General features: G+C 45.4%; 1 protein-coding gene across 2 annotated transcripts in view; it reads left to right on the top strand.

Moving 5' to 3' along the window:
- Positions 1 to 22,612, top strand: part of plxna3 (plexin A3) — a 223,737-nt gene that overhangs the window by 14,928 nt on the left and 186,197 nt on the right. For both annotated transcript variants that reach the window (XM_072681439.1, XM_072681438.1), the window contains exons 2-3: positions 1,801 to 3,086; positions 9,982 to 10,164. In XM_072681439.1, coding sequence (XP_072537540.1) covers positions 1,896 to 3,086; positions 9,982 to 10,164 — 1,374 coding nt within the window. In that variant the 5' untranslated portion in view covers positions 1,801 to 1,895. The remainder of the gene's footprint in view (positions 1 to 1,800; positions 3,087 to 9,981; positions 10,165 to 22,612) is intronic.

The raw sequence follows: 22,612 nt of genomic DNA, 5'->3' as shown, positions 1-22,612 counted from the left end.
TTTCGGAGACGTCAGGGACGTCGGGAAACGATTGAATCTTTTGATTAATTAGGAGCTTTTTTGGAGCACTTCTTTAGACTTAATGAAGACACGGGCCACCCAGCGAGTGTTTAGCTGTAGGAGAACAGCGAGATGAACTGAGGAGAGAATGGAGCTGATGGAGACTTATTTGGTTGTGAAAAGTGAGCTGTAGCTTCGCTCGACAGCCCCTACCTTATCGGCATGCGTCTGACTCCTTAAGCTCAGCCGTCAGCACGTGCTCTGAGCATTCAGCTCTGGTACGAAGCTGCAGCCTGGTTCGGCGCTTTCCTCCTGGCACCAGCCTGTGCCTCCACTGCGCTAATCAAATCACTGTGATTGCCGCTCAATAGCGTCTTCCACTAGTCAGGAAATGTATTACAATACATCACCGGATTACAATGGGCAATGAACTCCGACTTAGCATCAAACCCGAAGGCGGCGGGCCATTGGGAGATGCAGGATCACTTCTTCTGCAGTATTTGCATCTCTGGCTTTGCCGGCAGCTCATGGGAAGGTTGTTTTTGATGAATTAGGGATCGTTAATGCCGTAAAGGCCAGCGGTGCATTAGCCTGATAGAGAGCGACTAAGCAATTTTCATACTTCTCACTGGCCTTGGCATATAGGCCCCGCTTGAGTTGGGCTGGATCTGCGAAGTAATCCAGACATTCTCTCTTTTAAGGCTATTTATACACCTGGGTGGATGAAAACGAATAGAAGCTCCGACCATGGCAAAGGCAGCTGCTGATAGGATCTCGCAGGGCTGGAATTCAGTCGTCTTGCCAGCGCTGGCTATCCTGAGGGCCGTTGATTTACATCACCTCTCTGATGGAAAGTTAAAACTAAAACAGAATGACTTGGCAATTGCCTGGGTGTGCGTCTCCCTGGCCCAAATTTCAGGAGGCTGGCTCGGAGGGCGCTGCCAGCTGCAGGAAGGGAATGAGGGAAAAGGGGGGGGGGGTGGAGAAACCGCCTGAAACCTCCTGAAACCTCAAACCACTGAATCTGAGAAGTGAGTAAATCCTCATTCTTCCTGCGTGAGCTTAGGCTGACCCTTTCTAACCCGGAGAGAAGGCCGGCGAAGGACGGACAAGGAGGGAGTAAAAGGGGGACAGAGTGTGAAACAAAGGGCGAGAGGAAGCAAGAGGGTGGGGGAGATAGCGGGACTTTCATTTCTGCCTCTGTGTCTGGTGAAAGGGGAGTGGTGATTGAGCAGAAGAGCACTGCGTTTGATCTGCAGACCACTTATGTTAAACATCTCGACCTGTTAACATAATACCATTCAAATGTCCAGGCTGCACATCCCACAACCCACCCCCCTACCCCCCCAAACCGCGAATGTTCACCCTGATCCCTTTCGTTTCGTTCCCCTAAGCCTGGTCAAGTGCTGCCGGCTAATTAACAAATGTACTGTGGATTAGCATTAGCATTGGCTGTAAAGGTTTATTAGCAATCCGTTGAGTAAAAGGAGTGGGAGTGACAAGGTTTGGCATCAACAGAAGCCACCGGATCAATACTTTACCCCCACCCGCCCTGTACCACACTTACCCTAAACGCCCCCTATTCGCCCAGCTGTCGCCCCGCTGGCTCAGTGTCCACTTCTAGACATTAATGTCTGTAAATGGACGGATTGAGTGGAACTCCTCTATCTGAATGTGGGGTTGTAGAACCTTCCCTCTCGTTGCTTGATGCAATTAAACTTGTAAAGATAAGACATTAGCTTTTCCCTGTGTGATCCGTTCTGACACTTACCCAGGCATCTCTCTTTTCTCCCTCTTCAGACATGAACTACTGAAACTGCCAAGGAAAGAAAGTCTGTAAAAAGCTTGAGGGAAGAGCTCCGTCTCATCCCCATCCAGAAGAAAGCTTTGGAATCATGAAGCTCTCGTGGCCATTGACATTTTGCTTTTCCGTTCTTTGGGGCACCATCCTGACGTTCCCGACCACCCCCACTGGCCCGCCTCCGGAGACGGACTTCACCTTCCGGGTGAAGGACACAAGCCTCACGCACCTAACTGTCCACCGCAGGACGGGCGAGGTGTTTGTAGGCGCCGTGAACCGAGTCTATAAGCTGTCATCCAACCTGACGGAGCTCCGCTCACACCAGACGGGGCCCATGGAAGACAACGCCAAGTGTTACCCGCCGCCCAACGTCCGCGCTTGTGTCCACAAGCTGGAGCCGTCCGACAACGTCAACAAGCTTCTGCTGGTCGACTACGCAGGCAACCGGCTGGTGGCCTGTGGCAGCATCTGGCAGGGAGTGTGCCAGTTCCTCCGGCTGGATGATCTCTTCAAGCTTGGGGAACCTCACTCTCGCAAGGAGCACTACCTATCAGGAGCCCGTGAGGCAGATGGGATGGCAGGGGTAGTCGTGGGTGATGATGACAGCGGTGATCCAAAGAAGAAGAAGAAAGGCGACAGCCGGCTGTTCATCGGCGCCGCGATTGACGGCAAGTCTGAATATTTCCCCACCCTGTCCAGTCGCAAGCTGGTGGAAGACGAGGACAGCGTGAGCATGTTCAGCTTGGTCTACCAGGACGAGTTCGTCTCTTCTCAGATCAAGATTCCCTCGGACACGCTGTCCTTGTACCCGGCTTTCGACATCTATTACGTCTATGGCTTCTCCAGCCGTACCTACATCTACTTCCTCACCCTGCAGCTAGACACCCAGCTCACTCAGATGGATGCCTCCGGGGAGAAGTTCTTCACCTCCAAAATCGTCCGCATGTGCTCCAACGACACAGAGTTCTACTCCTATGTCGAATTCCCTCTGGGTTGCACCAAGGACGGCGCGGAGTACCGCCTGGTCCAGGCTGCATACAAGCATCGGCCGGGCAAGGCGCTGGCCCAGGCCCTGGGGCTTTCGGAGGATGAGGATGTGCTCTTTGTGGTGTTCTCCCAGGGGCAGAAGAACCGGTCGAATCCTCCCAGGGAGACCGTGTTGTGTCTCTTCACCCTCCACCAAATCAACCTGGCCATGCGCGAGAGGATCAAGTCCTGCTACCGTGGAGAAGGGAAGCTGTCTCTGCCGTGGCTGCTCAATAAGGAACTTCCTTGCATCAACACGGTGAGTTTGGAAAAAGCTTATTCTAATTTCTTTAATAATAAAAAACTTAAAATATCTGCTTAATTAAAATGTTAGCGTGTAAACAGGGTCACTTGTGGGGGGTTAATGTGAAATAAGCTCTTCTGGAGAAACTAGTGTAGCTGTGGTGGTGTCTGAAGGGTTGAAGGCCTGTACCTTACCAGAATTTGTGACGTGGTTACAAACTTGCCTGATTACCCTAGATTTGAGGGATCGTTTTGGCCTAAATACATAAATAAAATACAGAAATACCCATGAAAACTGTATTCCCATTTACCACTATATATATATATATATATATATATATATATATATATATATATATATAAATTATTATATATTAATTTTATTTACTTTATATATTTTATTTATATATATATATATATATATATATATATATATATATATATATATATATATATGATCTCAGAAGACCACTGCAGGTTCACTGCTCATCCTGAACAGTAAATAAGTAATATATAAAGAAATTGTTTTTTTAATTTCACACTAGATCTACTCTGGATTACTGATTATTATTAAAATTATTAAAATATATGTAAAAAAAATAAAAATAAATTATTTATTAGGTTTATGCTGCATAGCGCTTGACCAACTGAGCTCTTGACCAACATGGGGTATGTTTTTGAGTTAAATAGTTTAGCTATTTTACATGCATGGTGGACCTGACCAAGCTAGACAACCAGAATGACCAAGGTTGACCAAGCTGGTTGACCAAGCTGGTTGACCACCAAGACAAGCATGACCAAGCTGGTTGACCAGCATGACCAAAATCAAATGCAGCATACGCTGGTCAAGGGCTGGTTAGCCAGCTAGCTTACCAGCATAGGGTATATTTTTGCCTGGATGAGCAGCTTTTCAACAACCTTGACCATCAAAGACCAGCTTAGACCATCCAAAACCAGCTACCATCAAAAGCTGGTCTTGAGCTGAAGACTCTTTTAAGCTTAGGTTAAAGTTAGGCGTCTATATAGCACTGAAAGAAGGTTCTTAGACTAGTAGTGATGGTGAACCCCTGTTTGGTTCTATGTATAGCCCCTTTTAGAGGTCCTGTCCTATTTAATATTGTAAAAGTGCCTGAATGCTGGGAACACGTGAACTCCCTGCTTAGGCATATCTTATTGAAATATTTCCGCCGTGTGTGACAAAGTATTCACACCTCTGCACCTCACTATTCTTCTAGGCTTTTACATCCTTAACAAGTTCTCAACAAGCAGAAGTGTAAAACAAAAGGCACCCAGCCCTTAGTCGTTAGCACGTCCTCCTCTTCCACAACCCTGTAATCACTCCTCAAACTACAGGCTATGCCGAAGGCTTGGGCTTTACTAGCAGATAACGGTTAATTCCAAGCTTCGGCTCGGTGGAGCTGGTCCTGACTGGAGCTGCTGTCTCAATGCTCCTTACTTCACCTTAATTCGATACCCTGAACGTCTCTATATCCTTCATCAGTGTCATTTCGAGCCTGGTTTACGGCATGCTCAAGAATCCCCCTGTTTAATCAATAACCCGTTTGATCAATAGTTGACGTACCCCGTTTGTTTGTCTGTTTGTTTTCCTGAAAGGCCAATTTGCGGATGTCATGTATGATGTTCGGTGCCCTTATTATGATCTGACGCAGGCTCATCAGAGAGCGTGCGCGTGTAGGAGTAGACCGTTTAACGCGATTACATGACTTGATCTGCTGTAATGTACCTATGATGAAAAATCCATGGAAGGTAAACAGGATGACGAGGCCCGGCTTATCACTCGGGGGGGAGACGATGGCTGGACGTCAAAGGCAATATGAATATGACATTTGAAGCGAGTCGAGTGTACCGTAGATCTAATTTCTGTCTGAGTACTCTCTCTAGAATATTACTGTTATAAAAAGATTAAATATTTATCTTGTGTAATTGACTGAGAAGAGATGAATAACAGCTGCAGTTACAATTTTATATTATTTATTTGCCTTCAAGCTTGCCTCTGGGCTCCTTTTAAAACATACGGTTCTTGTCTCCTTTTCGTTAGGATGCCGTTTAGTGTATATGTAGGCAAGATGTTCTTGCACCTAAACAATACTTCTGCTACGTGATGTAAGCAACCTTTCGTCAGAGTTCTGGTTTAGTAATCCGTAACGCCTCAATGAGACTCCTTTTATATTTTTAAAGCCCTATTTAGGTGGGGTGGGTTTTACGTGGGGAGGTGGGTAGTGTAGTTTCACTATAGGACGTCTGTAAAACCTGACCGATTCGCACGGGATGAGAAATCTCGGCATAAACGACCGAGGTGGGAGTGGCTGCTCGATTTACGCACTGCTGTCATCTCTACAAACCATGATACCCATGATCTCATAACCCCCTATATAGTAATTATAACTGTTGGTTTCATTGAAATATTAGCTTCCTGGAAATCAAAGCATTTTCCTGGAAAGCAGCTACATCTTTATGGCATACATGTAGGCTGTAGGCTATAGGCTGCGCTACACAGCAGCGTCACTTTTGAGAAGTCCTTTTACTTCTAGAGAAGTGCTGCCAGGACTTTCTGGAGCAGATAAATATGAACCTGTTGGCACCGTGCCTATATAATGTGGGCTAGAGGGGTATAACGCCCCCCAGCATTGAGCTATGGAGCAGTGGAGGAACTGTGTTCTCTGGAATGATGGATGGTGGTGCTCCATCCAGTACTTTTGGGATGAGTTTGGGGTGAGGTGAGGTCAGGTCAGGTGAGGGGAGGTGGGGATCTTCCAGCAGCCTGACCTTATTTATGCTCTTGCCGCTGAATGCAATTAAATCCTCACAGCAGTGCTCCTCCAAAATCTAGCAGAAAGCCTTCCTCCCTGGACTCTAGAGACAGTTACTCCAACAGAAGCAGGATCAACTCAATTTTTAATTTATTTTCCTTCCTCAGAAGAAACCATGAATAAGCAGGTGTCCCAATACTTCTGTCCACATAGTTTATGAATATTAGAAAAGTCAGATTGGCCCAGAATTCCCATATCTACCAAAATAACACTGGACTCTACAAGGGCAGCTCTGAAGGCTTAGAATACTCTGATTGTCATGAATGGAAGTGATGGAGAAAGTCCTGGACAGATCTTGTAGTCCTAAAACCCTGCGAACCCTGAAATCCCACCGTAGGTCCGTAGATATTCATGTATATGCAATGTCCGATATCTGCATCGGCCTAGGATCCCGGCATCGGACCGCCCTGTTCTCCGTAAATCACATTTTTGCGCTCCTCCGGGTCTCATAGGTACCCCTCGGCACCAAGGCTCACATCTGATCCGTCCTGACGGCTGCTGACCGAGTCGGGCATATTTCATATTCCTTGGCTTGCAGATCCAGGCTTTGGAAGGCACTAGTGGCTCTACCAGTATTGCCTTCCAGAAAGGCTGTAACATCAACATACTGTTGCTCTCTCACATCACCCGGCCAAAACGCAGAGCTAGGACATGGGAAATGTTTTTGAAAGAGCTTTTTTTTTTTTTTTTTTTTTTTATTGTTAGCAGAGACAATGATCTGCCTAGCTGTGTAATAGTGCTGAGAACAATGGCATGACACCTCTCAGGCCAGTCTGAGCAGATGGACGAGAGAGAGAGAGAAAGAGAGAGGGAGAGCGAGCATGATGACCTGCTTCCTCTATGCAGGAGTGGCTGTGCTTGTTTTTATTAGGTAGCTCCAGGGTTCCCCATGACTGATGCAAATGGGTGCCGGGTTGCTGCAGAGGTATTATTAGGCCGTTCTCATGCGCGGCAGCGGCCCTGCGCCTCATAATGAGGGTGTGCGTGCTCCTGCCTCGTTTAGTACATTTATCCTTCATAAGCATGCAGAAAAACAAGGAGCTCTAAAACTACCCCTCCCCACTAACACACACACACACACACACACACACACACAGCCCCCACCCCGCCCCACCCCCCCGTTCTGCCCTATGATCACCAAGATGGCTGCTGGAACAAAGAACGAAGCCAAGGAGGCCTGTGAGTGCTTTGGGTCCAGATTCCCAACAAACACAAAAAACCTTGCCCATCTAACCGGTTCTAGATGATTTCCCCCTGTTTACAGGGTTCTAGATTGTCCTCCTTCATTCACACAGGTTAAGATGGGGAAGGTTTTAGCCATTGTTCTGGACTGTCCTCCCTCTGCCACACTGTCTTCGAATATTCTACCCCCATTTCTACCTCTGTCCACATTGTTCTAGCATGTCCTCCCCATTCACAGTGTTCTAGATTGTTCTCCTGTGTCCGGTTTATGTTCTAGTAGAGTTGTGTTTTCCTTCTATGCTGTTGCAGAATCCACTCTCGCTAATTTTTTTTATTGGTGTTCTCCTGGATCCACACTGTTCTAGCATGTTTTCTGTCATTCACGTTGTTCTAGATTGTGTTTCACCCATTAACGTTCTAGAATGTTATCCACGTATTCGCACTGTTCTAGAATGTCGTCGTCCCTCATCAAACATTGTTCTATCGTCCATCGAACACCGTTGTCGTCCCTCACCCACGCGGTTCTAGAACGCCGTCCCTCACCCACGCGGTTCTAGAACGCCGTCCCTCACCCACGCGGTTCTAGAAGCTTTCACCTCTATGCATGCTGTTCTGGTCTGTTCTCCCTATCCTCATTGTTTCGGAAGGTTTTCCCCATCCACCCTGTTCTAGATTGTCCTCCCTTAAACACACTGTTTAATGTTCTCCCCATTCACAGTGTTATAGAATGCTCAGTGTTTAGAACATCTTCCTAATCCTCCTCATGTTTTAGAACGTTCTCCCATACTTACACTGTTCTAAAAGGTTCTCCCCATTCAAAGTGTTCTTGAGAAGAATGTTCTCCTCAGTTATAGTTATATAGAATGTTCTTTGCTCCCTACACTGTTCCAGACGGCCCTGTTCACATTGTTCTTGAAAGTTCTCGCTGATCCACACAGTTTTAGAACGTTCTCCCATATTCACGCTGCTCTCCAATGTTCTCCAGTCTCCACCCATCACCACTCACCCTCTTAAACGTTCCTTCCCTTTCCGCTCTGTGTTCTCGGATGGTCTCCTTCATTCTACAGCACACTGTTCTTGAATGTTCTCCGCCCAAATGTTCTCCTATTCCAGAGTGCTCTCCACCTTTCACACTGAGCGACGTTCTTCCTTCGGTTCCGAGCCCTCAGCGCTAGAACACACAGCATTATACCCAACAGCCGGAGCTGCAGACGCTACCCCAGAAAAATGTGCTGCGTCACCTTCATCCATGAACATTATAGACCGTCATTAGTGCCTGAGTTATATCGGCCCCCAGGAGGCGCAGTCTGAACGGAAGGCTGCGGTGCTAAATCACGAGCCCCGGGTAAAAGGATGGCAGGGCATTAGTGCTGCTGATGTCATCTGGAGGGTAGACTGACCTCCGCTGGAGCTCTGCTAAGGAGAGTGGATCTTTATGGTGGGGTAAAAGGGAGCAAGGTGGAGAGGAGGGAAAGTGACACAGGCTGTAGCGGTGAGGCTGAAACACAGTCAATAGTTCACCGGATGAGCGAGGGAGCGGGTCAGCGCTCGATGACATCATCATTAGCCCAGGCGATGTCCTGCAGATGTTCGCTAACGCCATTGATTTTTGAATAAGTCTTCCCGAACAGCTTCCCATCAGAGAACAGCGAGCGGTGCTTCTGTTGTTCCTCCACCACTGCAAACAACACCCCCACCCACACACACACACACACCCTACCTCGCCCCACACACACACTCGCACACTTCTACGTCAGCTGAACCCTATTAAGGTTCACCGTAACCGTGTTTTTGTGAGCTCTTTGACAGCTCTTTGGAGAAAGGCCACCCGTCCAAAGTGATGAACTCCTCACGGTGAGCCACGGAGCTGCATGATGTCATGTCTGCTCGATGGGTGTGTGTGTGTGTGTCAGCGGCGGTATAATCCCACAGAGCTCGCCCCCGAGCCTCCTGCTGAGGGGTTCTTTCCTCTCCCCCTACGTTTCCTCCCGCAGATACCATATCTAGCACTTAAGCTTGTCAACAGAGGCCAATATAACCTCCCAAGGTCAGATTAATTGTCAGTTTCTACTGCCGTGGCCTTCAGCGGATTCTGCCTGCCCACATGCACTTTCACATGTCCGGGTGCAATACAACGAAAATAATCGCCAGATTTGTGCTCAGATGACCTTTTAACCCTTAAACGCAGGGTGTTCCATCAACCATCTGTACATCAGGCCACAAATGGACCTTTAGTCTGCTGTCGGAGCGTTTTATTGACGAAGATAAATTAAGAAATATACTAGATTTTGTTTTAGATTTAGTGTAAAAAAAATTACTGACTTGAAATACATAGCCATAACATTAAAACCACCGACTAATATTACATGGGTCCCCACCGTGCCACCAAATCAGCTCTGACCTGTCAAGCCGTGGACTCTGCAAGACCACCGAAGGTGTCCTGTGGTATTAAGACATTAGCAGCAGATCCTTGGCTATAGGGCCTCCATGGATCACATCAATGAGAGACTCATTGCTGCTGCTTTTGGTCTGTGCTGACCAATGCATACAAGAAAAGTCCCTCAAGACCTTCCTGTCAATTCGGAGATACTCTGACCCAGTCGACCTTCTTGAAGTGTCTGATGCTTGCTCATCTGTTCACTTGCTGTCTAGTATGTAGATCTCACACCATGACCAGATAATCAGTGTTGTTCACTTTTCCTGGTTTTAATGTTATGGCTGATTGGTGTATGTAACAACAGGCCGATCGGCAGCCTAGATTTTGGACAAGCTTGTGTACTAGCTTAGCTTTTGGTGATTTAAGGGTTAATACTTGTGAACATCATCTTAATCAAGTGTGTCTCTCTCTCTCTCTCTCTCTCTCTCTCTCTCTCTCTCTCTCTCTCTCTCGTCCTACAGCCGAAGCAGATCGGCGACGACTTCTGCGGCCTGGTGCTGAACCAGCCCCTGGGAGGGCTTCGGGTCATCGAGGGAACGCCGCTGTACGACGAGCGCACAGATGGCATGGCTGCCGTGGCCGCCTACACATACGGAGATCACTCGGTGGTGTTCGTGGGGACCCGCACGGGCCACCTCAAAAAGGTAAAGCGCTACGCATCTCCATCTGTCTGTGAATTTGGCTGTGGACGCGAGAGTGGAACAGCCAGCTGCGAGGGAAGCTTGTAATGGTTAGTTGACGCTATGCTGGTAACATTAGCCTGATTGAATTCAGGTTGTTTGAACAGCTTCGGATACGCTGGCTGACCGCGGATAGCAGTAGAGGGACTGTTGTGATGTCGCTGTTCTAGCAAAACCTGGAAGTACCTTTTTTTTGAGGTTCTAGACCTCAAATTCTGAGTGGCTTGATCTTAAAGGGTGGCATTCTAGGAAAACGTGCCTGGTCGAAATTGCTCATGGTAGTGGTGAAGGCGTCCAAGCGTCCAAAGCATTTGTCTCTTAATAGCTACGTCACAGATTGATGCATTTGTTACCTGTAGCGTAAAAAATGCGTAGAAATGCACCGCCTGGTGCTCGATATGCTGTGCTGTGATAGTTTTGAAGGTCTGGGCCTTTAAAAAGCCTTCAGAGTGGAGGGATACGTGCAGGGTGTTCTGCGCCAAATAGTCCCCAAAGACTATTAAGGTTGTTAGCAGTATTTTACCATCATCAGCGATACATATAAAACTCGGAGGGTACGTATAGTAGGTACAGATGGGTTGATGGTTTTTATTATCTAGAACATCCCTCTAAGCTTAGATGCTACTAAACACAGTATGAAGACCACAATACTCAACACTACACCCGCCCAAGAGGCAACTCTCCCGTCCAGACACCCAGGGGAAGTCCGTTCCACCACTTCGGCACCAGGACTAACTTCAGTGGATCTTAAAGGATGGCTTGAATCTGGAAGGGCCCTCGATGCAGATCGGCTTTTGACCATCGGCATCAAGTACGGAGGGGCTGGTCCAGTCTTGCCCAGCTTTGTAGGCCAGCGTCAGGGGCAGCAGCGACAGGAAGCTACAGTGAAGAGAACGCACCAAATGGTTGAGTTACCGTTGCAGAAATTCCTGCGGTAGTTTTGCTACAGCAGCGCTAATAAAGCTAGCTGAAATGCTAGCGATTGCAGTGTTGAATGTGAGGTCAGCATCCAGAGGCACGGAAGCATTACGTGTTTCAGGAAACCGATATACGTAAAGAAAAAATCCCGGGCGTGTAAGAGCTGCCACAGGTGGTTGTGCGAGTGAATGTCAGCCGTGGCGGAGCGAGCGAGAATGTGCCAATGAAGCTTTAGGGGGGTTGAATTGCAGTTAATCCTATCATACTGCTGCACATGTGTTCCCCTGCAAGGAGATATACTGCAACCCAGAGAAAGTATTCACCCTTCATTCCGAGGCGCGTGCACACACACGCACACACACACACAACCCGCAAGCAATAATAATAAAAGTCCACCACCTTATGACTCACCATATCTGAGAGCAGCGAACAGCTGGAGATGTTTAAAGAATAATACGGTCACTGCTGAGTTTATGAAAATACCCCACACAAGTTACAAACTGCATTTTTTATTCCACCAAGCTACTGACTGCCACAGCCGAGTGACTGCAGTCGAGCTGGCATCCAGGCCTGCACACTTTTAAAAGTAGTTCCATGGGAACCACCTTTGGTTCTCCATAGAACCTTCAATTGTATTTGTCTCAATTGTGGTGCACAGTTATTTACCATGTCAGTAGACGTGCCTGTGTTGAAAAGCTAACCGAAAACCTGTTAAATCAGGAGACGGCAGGAGACAGGATTCAGTGGGCAGGTGCTTTGACACAGGTGTTTCCTATAGTAAGTACAGGGAAGCAGGTCGAGAGTAGTGTCTATCGTAAGTGGCTGTACACTATAGATGGAGCAGATGGAGATTGGGTACTGCAGTATTTACATGTGCACTATATGTCCAAATATTTGTGGACACCCCTTCTATTAAATGCATTTAGCTGCTTTAAGTTGCATCCATTGCAGTTCATTGCATTCCTGTAGAGAAGTCCTGCCAATAGAATAGGACACTAGAGCAGATAAGCATGAACCTATTGGCACCATGCTGCTACCTAATGCCAGGTGTGGGCTAGTAGAGGGGTATAAAGCCCCCCTAGTATTGAGCTGTGGAAGAACTGTGTTCTCTGGAATGGTGGTTGGTGCTCCATCCAATACTTTTGGGAGGAGTTGGGGAGTTGGAGATGAAGGTGGGGTTGCGATCGTTCAACATCCTGACCTCATTAGTGCTTACTTAAGTTCTAGTGAAAAGCCTTTAGTGGACAATAGAATAAAAGAAAATAATAATAATAAAAAGCTGGATAAACTCTTGAGTGAGCATGTGTCCCAATACTTTTGTCCATATAGTGTGTGTGTGTATATACTGGTATCTGCATCCACAGATATGTACATAAAAATGTCTAGCATTGGCCCAGAATTGACAGAAATGAGCGTGTACCCTTATTCCTTTTTTTAAGGAACCATCTATTGGGCGTTGGTTCTCTCACCAGTCCTCAAAGCCACCCAGAAAGTCCAGATTTTGGTCCAGACCCTGAAACACATAAAGATATAAATATGGGGACCATCTGACCATCCCCAAGGACCAGTTTGAGAACTACCGCTTTAGGAGCCTTATGGTTCTTTTCTGGCAGTGCTCCAAAGCAAGAGCGGTGTAGAGCAGTTGAGAGAACAAGCAGCAGGCCCTCGAAACCTCAGAGAGGGGGGCAAAAGAGCCTGGGTGGAGTCTCTGGCTGGGGTTTTTTTCTCACTGTAATAAATAGTTCAGGCTGCGTATATGATAACCTCCAGCATACGTCAGCAAGGCCAGACGCGAGCGAGTGAGAGAGAGAGACCGGGAGAGTAGAGGAACCCGAGTGTACTCGGCACCACCCTCCTCTAAACATGCGTCTGTGTAGAACGAAGCATTTCTGCTGGAGCGAGGTTGCGCAGTTCGTCGAGACAATCCCGCATTAGAGAAATTAAATCCGATAAATTTGACGCGGGACGGCGGACGCAGAAGAACTCTGACTTGGCTTGGCTGATTCGCTGCAGACATAATAATTAAAGTGAAGTTGGAGTTTGAAGACTGGAGGACTGAAGGGGGGGGGAGGGAGTGGTGGTGGTGGTGGTGGTGGTGGGAGGTGAAATATGCTACAGAGCTGTGTGTTCTCCGTCCAAGCACCCATCAGGGAAATATAAATGTCCTCACATCCATCCTGGCATCAACCCTGAGGCCAAAGGCCGCTCCTCGGGGACCGGTCCTGTTTTGTTTTCTGCTCACATTATTTATTGGGAGTTTGTGTGTTTATGCATGTTTTAATATACCTCCCCGCCACCCACAGCCATGCTGCTCATGATCAGATGGTCAGGTCATGGGGCCTTCAGCTGGAGCGCTGCGATTTGGGCCTGCTCTGGAATAAAAGGAAAGTTAGGAGATGATGATTAAATTAATGAAAATATAAGGCAACTTTAAGACGAAGTAAAAAGAAAAGTTATATCAAATTAGGAAACTAAAATGAAGCAAAACTAACGGAAACAATAAAGCAAATAAATAAATATAAATGAAAGTAGAAGAATTATGAGAAAAATGAGAATTAAGCCAATCAACAAATTAATAATAGAAAATCTTAAAAATATTATGAACTAAAAAATTATATATTTAAGAAAAACGTCTTCTACTTTTATTTATATTTATACATTTTTACACAGCACACAACTATATGATCTTATTTGCAAAAGTCAATATTCAGGCTGAACGATATTGGGGGGGGGGGGCTGGTGTTGTAATGTGGTATTAAAGGTTTCTCCAGAAGGGAATGATCAGATGGTCATGGTGCCTGTGATTTGGGCCTACTCTGGAGGTTCAGGGCCTGAGACTGAGTTTAGTGTTCGTCTCTGTGCTGGTAAGAACAGGCTGGGTATATTATTTGTGGTGATGATAATTTTGCATTAAACGCATATGATAATAATAATGTGGGGAATTCATGTTTTTTTCCAGCTCAAGCTTCTCTTAGTGAGGTGAAGTCTGCGCTAGGGAAGGTTCTGGTGCCGCACAATTAATTACCTATTAGGTCTTATCACACTTTCAGACTCTAATAAGCTAATCATAATGGACTGCAATTAATGGCTGCTATTTAGGAGTACAGGCACCACATCAGAATCAAGCAGGTGTAGAAGGTGTTAAATAAAAAAATAAAAAATAATAAAATAAAAAAGCCCTGCTCTCTGTGACTCTATAACCAGCGCTGAACGATATGGACAAAGTACTGGAATTGCGATTATATGGCTACATGCTGTGATTGCACTCTGCCTCGCAGTATATTAAAATGCTCCGGTGAATCAATAATATGTCATGGTAGAAGACTGGGCTGTTATTTTGACCAGAGTATATGCCACGATTCATTTCTCAATCAAACAACCTTCATTTTCACATCAGTGCAGCTGAGCATTTACAATAAACAGTGACTGAAAGAAAAAAACAATACCAAGAAAATAAGGAAATTAAAGAAACCAGGAACATGATAAAAATATGAAATGGAAAACAATCAGGAAACTAGAAGATTGAGAGGCTGCAGTGAACAAGTGAAGATTAAATGAGTAACAAATAAATAAATAAGAAAAGAAACAAATAAAGAATATAAATAGAAATTAATACACTAAATTGAATTGAATAAAACCAGAGTTCTAAGAAATATAGAGCTACTTTGTTTTAAAAAAAACATCAATGAACAAAATAAAAAATAGTAACAGAAAAACATTAAAGATAATAGAAGGAAATGAGAGTATAACATGAACAGATTAGAATTTTATTAGTAAGAGAAACAAAATAATTACGACAAATAGGAATTAATACATAAAAATACACAAAAATAAATAAAAGGAAAGTTAGGAGATGATTAAATGATTAAATAAATGAAAATATAGGGTGACTTTAAAACAAAAGAAAAAGAAGAACTAATTAGGAAACTACAATGAAGCAAAACTAACAGAAATTAACTGAAATAATGATGCAAATAAATAAATTTAAATATAAGTAGAATAATTATGAGAAACATTAGAATTAAGCAAATAAACAAATAAATAATATAAAATCAAAAAAATATTATGAACTAAAAAAAATTAAGAAAAGGTTGGATGAGGTCAGTATGCCTACTCAACACAGCACCTGGCTATGTAATGAGCTCATTTGCAAAGGTCAGTATTCAGGCTGAATGATATTGGGAGGGGGGGGCTTTGGCCTTTGGTCAGGCTTTATGATTTTTTAAAAAATTATTTATTTATTTATTTATTTTTGATCTGTGGTATTAAAAATCCTTTAAATACTTTCTCCAGAAGGGAATGATCCGACATGTCATGCACTCCATCTATGAAAGACTGGAGTTAAATTAATGACATCGGACAGATATAGCCTGCCTCTGGTAAATGGAACAGTGCAAGAACAGTTTTGTACTTTATTAATGTATTAATTTTGTATGTCCTGCAGTGTGACGGTGGCGCGTCCTGCAGTGTGACTGTTGTATTTATCGTGATGCTGAAACGCTAAATTGTGCAGCCCTGGTCAATATCATGAAAATGAGTCACTGTACAGTGTACTGTGTAAAACCTGTGACCAGTCCAGTTCAGAGGCTTGGGAGCATTCTGAAGATACAGGCCTATCGTGAGTCTGCCCTGCAGTGTGGGACTACAGTCTGCTGAGCACTGTTAATAATCACAACCTCAGTGCCAGTCAAAATAAGCACCGCTGTCGTTGCCTGCGTCGTTCAGCCGAAGTCTTGCACAGGGCAGGAGTGTCCAGTTGCAGGCAGGAGGATAAGGAGGAGGGTGTGATGGGGCTGCACAGTGTATTGTGAATAGCTATAGTGAAATAGCAGGAGGCTGCAGTGTACAGAGCAGCCCTCTAACTGAACACCTCCAGACGAGTGCTGCTTTGGCATGGATGTTCGCTTAGGAATTCAACCTCCACGTTTAACACATCCATAGCAGTGAGCACACACACACATACACATACACATACACACACACACACACACACACACACACACACACACACACACACACAGGTGATTAGGGCAGTGAGATCACAGGTGCCCTTCAGCAGGTGTCTGGCTCAAGGGCACTTCAGCTGTGCAACCAGTGATCTTCTGGTCTCAAGCCCGCTCCGCTAACCTTTAGGATGCCCCCAAGGACCTGGGGTCCAGTACAGTGTGCTGATTTCTCTGCTTTAAACTGTACAGGACCCGGACCCTCCAGGACCAGGGTTCTCTAGGGTTCTTCAGTGTTCTCTAGGGTTCTCCAGGGTTCAACAAAGATGGTTTAGCAAGGTGTATCATAAGTACAGCACAGCCTGTCCAGAGTGTTACTGGACTACAGTACATAATACAAACAGACCCGAAAGTGTGGAGCCTGCTTCCAGTCCAGCTTTTTTAATGTGTTATTGTTTTCATTTCAATTAATTTCGTGCTGATTAAGGACATCGTTCATCACATTCTCCTGATAGGAGTTACATTTGCATTCAGTTTCCACTCACACACTTTTTTTTTTTTTTTCTTGCACTTTTGACTCCCCTCTATTTGGTTCAGCGTCAGGAATTGAGACAAACATGGAGGGGGTGGGTGGGGGCGGGACGTAAAGGATGTTGTTTTCTTCCTATGAAAGAAAACGGTACACAGCAGTAACTCTTCATCCAATTCAGATCCTAACCAAACATCTCCTCTCCTTCTCTCAAACACAAATCTGGCATCGATGGAAAGTTTGAAATATGGCCCCGGCAGCCCGTTTCTAAAATTAGTCGGCTTTAGTTTTCTTCATTTATCAGCAGACAGTTGCGTATCGGCACTCTCGAGTTTCTTGGCGTTCGGTTCCTGCTCTGATATCGTCCAACCACGGCCAGTGCTAATTGGCTAAATCAAACCCAGACAGATGCAGTGATGTGTGGTTTGTTTTTGAGCTGCTTGAGTGTGACTGAACATGTCCTACATTTCTCTTGTATTTTAGGTCCCGTACAGTGTGTGTGTGTGTGTGTGTGTGTGTGTGTGTGTGTGTGTGTGTGTGTGTGTGTGGCTGCCTGCATCTTTATCCCTTAGAGTTACGCAGGCCGCGCCTTTAAGACAGGGAAATAAAAGGATAGAAATGAGCTCTGCTCTGATTGGCTGTCCTGTTTTGTGCCTTGTTCAGAAAACTCTCAAAAGCAAAGGAAGCACTGTGGAGAACTGCAGTGTGAGTGGGCGGGGCTTAAGTGTGGTGGGGAGAATAGGTGGAGATATGTACAGGAGTTTGGTTTTACGACATCAGAGAAACAGTAAATCTGCAGTGGGCTTTTTTGCAGCTTCGTTTCCGGATGTGGGCTGAATGGACTAAGTGACCGGAACTCTTTTATCCTTATATATCATTTCTGATTTATTACTTTTTTATTTCTGATTAAAAATCTTTTTTTACCCATTTTACCCAGCTCCTCAATTTGGATTACCATTTACCCAACCCATACGTATTCTTCCCCAATCACGTGGGCCCCAGCTGCTGATGGCTAGCAGCATGCCCGGAACTTGAACCAAATACTGACCTCCTTAAACATGAAATGAAACTCTATTTATTCTATTTATAGTCTTTTTTTTTTTAATTAGTTTTATAATAAATATATGGTATTATTTTTCTTTTTTTGCCATTAAAAAAAAAAGATTAATCGTATTAATGATTTTTAATCTTTTTTTCTAAATCAGATCCAGATTCTCTAAAATATCTTATTTTTTATTTTCTTTAATTATTTTACTATCTGTCTTTTTAGTTTATACATTATTACTTTTTTGAATTTGCTAGCGTTTGCAGAAGGGGAGCCCATACTTGGCACACAACAAAGCAAAAAAAAAAAGGAAAAATATTAATATTATATATTATTTTTATTTCTACATGTTTGGCTGATCCATTTGTTTCTTTCCATTTTAGTTGAATTATTTTACTTCATTTTTCTTTAATTAAATTTTTTATTTGACTTATTTGTCTTTTTAAATCTATTTGATTTCTTCAGTCGCTTGTAAAAAGCTCTTGGTCTGAAAAGCGCTAAATAAACAAAGTGTGTTTTGATGGAAAAAGATCCACGCAGACTGCTGCAGTGTGTAGCCCTGTAAGCGCGCTCTGGTATGTTGCCCATTTCAGCCCTAATGCAGACCTAATGCGCGAGAGGCGTGCTGGGATTTCTTCACCCGAGTCGGACAGCTGCTCGCGGCCTGGTGCGGAGGGGGGGGGGGGGTGGGGGCATGTGCACCGCTGGTCTCCTGCTTCTGTGTGTGGGTGTGTCCGGGCTAAGGTCATTAATCAGCGGATCGGGAGCTGCGGTGAATAAGGCTAATGATTTTCATCTCGGTATCTGCAATCAATGAAACGTTCGGCCGCTCCAGCGTTTCCATTGGCCGCGTGCCTCGAGGAGTAGCCTGACTTGTTTACACTAAACCAAAAGCAGCGCCGGCCGGCCGGCCAGCCAGCCCGCCAGCCCTCCTTTCTCGCAGGCAAAACAAATGGGCTGAGATAATGGGTCGCGTTGCGCTGAACGCTAATGCTGTAACAGCATGAATCTCTGTCCAGATCACTGAAAAAAGCCGCTGGATTGACTTGATTATGAACGTGTGTAGGATTTTCCACGTTACTGGCGTTCAGCAGGGAGTGCGTGGAGGTCTTTTTTTTTTTTTTTTTTTTTTTTTTTTTTAAGTGGAAGTAAAGTACACTGTGAAATCTAGTGCGCTTAATGCCTCTCTGTTTTCAGGGTGACTCTGTGCTTCAGTGTGGACTGTTAGTCTACCTGTTCTTCTGCTGGACTGGAGGCTGCTGGTGTATGCTGGGTAATTGCCTCCTATCTCCCCGTGATGGCCTGTTTGTTTTGGCAGGAGAAAAGAGAACACGGGCTGCTTTTCTCAAGCTGTACGGAAATCACCCAAGAGCCGTTAGTGCTTCCTGTCCCTGCAGGCTGGTGCTAGAGTTAGCAGGAACGCAGAGGCTCCAGGAGAGAAAAAAAAGAGAGAGAGAGAGAGAGAGAGAGAGAGAGAGAGAGAGAGAGAGAGAGAGAGAGAGAGAGAGCGAGCATGAATGCTGGTATCACACACTTCTGTATTCCACGCAAATCTATGTATTTTCCTCTGCCGAGCCGTAGCACTGAGCCATGTTCGAGGCTGAGCCGCACACTCCCTGTTTGTAGCTCTCGGTCCAGCAGCACGGCTTTAATACCTTCTGATAACAGAGTCTGTCTGTGTTTTGCTGTAGACTGTGTGTGTGTGGTCGACCTCAGACTTGCCTCCACAGAGCTTCCAAACACGTTCCTCCCTTTTCCCGCCGTCATTTTTGCATAGCAGTGATCTCTGGATAGTCTGGAAGGCCTCTGGCCTCCAACTTTGTTTTGTTCTGTGGGCCCAGTCTGGCATCGCCCCAGTTGGGACGAGTTGTTTCTCCAGCCTTTTTCACAGTTGGACTAATTGTTGTGTTGTGACGAGTCATAAAGAATTCTTAAATGTCTAAATACTTAAGGATTTAAATAAACGAGTACAGCGGTCAAAGATTGTGACCAAGGTAGGTCGGTAGACTACTGGAGAACTGTAGATGGTAGAACTGTGGTAGAACTAGGCTACGTGGACTTAAAGCGGACTTAAAGAGCCCACGAAACGGGAAAACTGGATTTACTGTGGCATAGATGAGTAGTGAGAGTTCAGTATGTGGAAGTGACGAACCATGAACCTCAAACAGTGCTGCTCCTCCTTCAAACCAAAATCCAGAAGAACCAAAACAGAGCTGTAAAACGGGCTGATTTCAAAACCCCCAAACTGTTACATCACAGTCTCGACTCATTATACTAAAGAAAGCCATAGCTGGTGAAACGGGAAAACTCGAGGGCGACTTCAGGAGAAAAGGTGCACACATCTGTCACTGAACCCATCTGTGGTAGTGAACGAACACACACACACACACACACACACACACACACACACACACACACACACACTAGTAAACTAGGGGCAGTGAGTGCACACTGGTGGGCAGCCAACTTCAGCGAGCAGAGAGGGTGAATGGCCTTGCTCAAGGGCCCAACAGTGGCAGCTTGCCGAGTCGGGGTATCGAACCCACAACCCTGCCATCAATAGCCCAGAGCTCCAACCGCTGAGCCCCCACTGCCCCAGAACATGGTGTTATTGACACTGGAGAGCAGCTCATCACCTCCAGACTTGGTTGTAATTGTTGTCATTTCAAAACTGGAGCCATCATACAGCTTTTTCTTCCTGCAAATGACCAAACACAACACGGGCAACAGACGGCAGGGTACACCGTGAGTCAGGAGGGAATTTTGCAAGTTTTTAAGTTTGATTGATTGTTTTTAAGATTTGCAAAAGTGCACTAATTACAAATGAATGAATGAATGAATGAACGCAATACGGTGATGTCATAATAGTCTAATATCCAATCATCTACTTGTTACTATGCAGTTTGTATTGTTTCTAAGCATGTGGTGTTGTTGTTTACAGGCTAATATAGTAGTGTAGTAGGCCACAGCTGTTCAGTGTTCCTACAATGTCCACTCATAGTACACTCATAGCATAGCATTACATTCATCACAGTAATGCTCATATATATATATATAATATGCAATAATATATCATCATACCCACCTCCCACCCACCCTTCCTTACCTATAGTTCACTTTCAGCGCTCTGTATCTCTGTGGAAGCGATGCGCTGTGTGTCTTTCTAAGGCGACCCCCCCCCCCCCCCCCCAGCCTCCCGCCTTTCCCTGCCCTGAACGTAAAGCTAAATGAGAATAAATAGAAGTCGCTATTTCTCACTGCACCTGTGCCGTTCCGGTGTGCAGCCGGAGCGCTATCTGCAGCGCAGCCGCAACAGACTCCCCGTAATCTCACCTCTGGGAAATAAACCCAAGGTTGTCAGGGTTTTTTATGGAACGCTGCAGCGGCGGTAGCGGCTGTGTGGGTAAAAGTGGATGTGTGTGCGGGCATTGGGCACGTACTAGTTTCACGTGTGTGTATATCACAGCAGTGTGTGTGTGTGGAAAAAGGATGTATGTGGGAACGCTGGCATCCTTAATAAGGCTGTTTTATGTAGCTCTAATGTGCAGTTATTTAGCAACTAAAAGGGTCTGGAGGTAGTTACAGTATATCACCAGATTAAACAGGCTATACTGGACCGACCTTCCAAACTGTCTCGGCCTTGTCCTTCCTTTCCTGGAAGACAAGAGCGGAAGGCATTGTGGGCTTTTTATATGAGAAGGTAGAAGATTTGATCTTCATTTGAACAAAACCGAGAGACGGAGGTAATATAACTAAACACACACAACTGAGAGGTGAGGAAAAGTTAGAACCCCCCTCCCATATTACTACTTAAAAAGTCTGAAATTAGAACCAGGTGCAGAACATCAGCTGCAGATGTTTAGAACATGGTTCGAGAGGATTCTGGAGGAGCCTGTCTTCTTCAAACCTCAGACGTTTAGTCTGGTCTGCTCTTGATTGGTGAAGTGAGTGGGATCACCATCATGGCCAGATCTAAGGAGCTCTCTGAGGCCTTCAGAAAGAAGGTTGTAGATGCAGATATGTTGTAGATGAGTCTGGGAATGGGTTAAAAAAAGATCTCAGAACAGTTCGAAATCAGCCGTTTCCCTATCAGCTAAATTATTTACCAGCTGAAGAAGTGCCAGCATGGCCAGGCCAGGACGTCCTAGCAAGTTCAGCCCAAGAGCAGAACCACAAGATCAGTAAAGAAGTCTCCAACTAGGCTGAAATGTCATCACTGGGTCTGCGGGAGGTAGCTCTCGCAGCTACAGTTAATGTGGTACTACAGCATCTAGCATCAGAAAGAGACTGCACATGCTTGATTTTCATGGTTGGTGCCCCACCAGGGCGGAGGTCCTAATCTTAGTCTAGATGTTCTCTGTCAAACTTCAGTCTTGCCTTTGCTTGTTGCTCATGGTTTAAGATGACGATCTGATGTCCATATCCTCACATTTGTATTTATTTTTAAAGCAGTGGGACTGTAAGTCTGACTGTATGTCCTATTCCACATCCCGGCGCTTATCATGTTTACGTTTCATGAAGATAAACAATCCAGCTGGTAATGTCTGATGCGGTGGTGACGCTGATGGTATGATTGAAAGCTGCAGATTAGATCCCGTCTCATAGAGCTTTACGTGACTGATGGAACGCAACAACCAGCTCGACTGCACCGCAATTAACAGTATCAGGAGTGCAAATGAAGTTCCGACATGACCACGGGACAGTTCAGCAGAACGCATACAACCTCACACGAGCACGCCGAGCTCGCTACCTGTTCTCCGATCGCCTGCCCACGCCAGCAGTTCGCTGCGAGTGCTCACATCACGCTCGGTTTCAAGTCAATAAATCTTAAGTGGCCTGTACTCGCGCAAAATGAGCATAATAAAGCAAGTCGTTTAAAATCCATTTCATCAGGATGCGGGTAAAAGGGTTTTTTTTATTGCTCATTGTTTTAGCATCAGCCTTTTTCCTGTCCCCCTGCTGCCTCCCCACAACAAA

This window comes from Salminus brasiliensis, chromosome 6, assembly GCF_030463535.1.
Source record: "Salminus brasiliensis chromosome 6, fSalBra1.hap2, whole genome shotgun sequence".
NCBI lineage: Eukaryota > Metazoa > Chordata > Actinopteri > Characiformes > Bryconidae > Salminus > Salminus brasiliensis.
The sequence above is the reverse complement of the archived record's forward strand: the minus strand, read 5'-3'. Positions and strand labels throughout refer to the sequence as shown.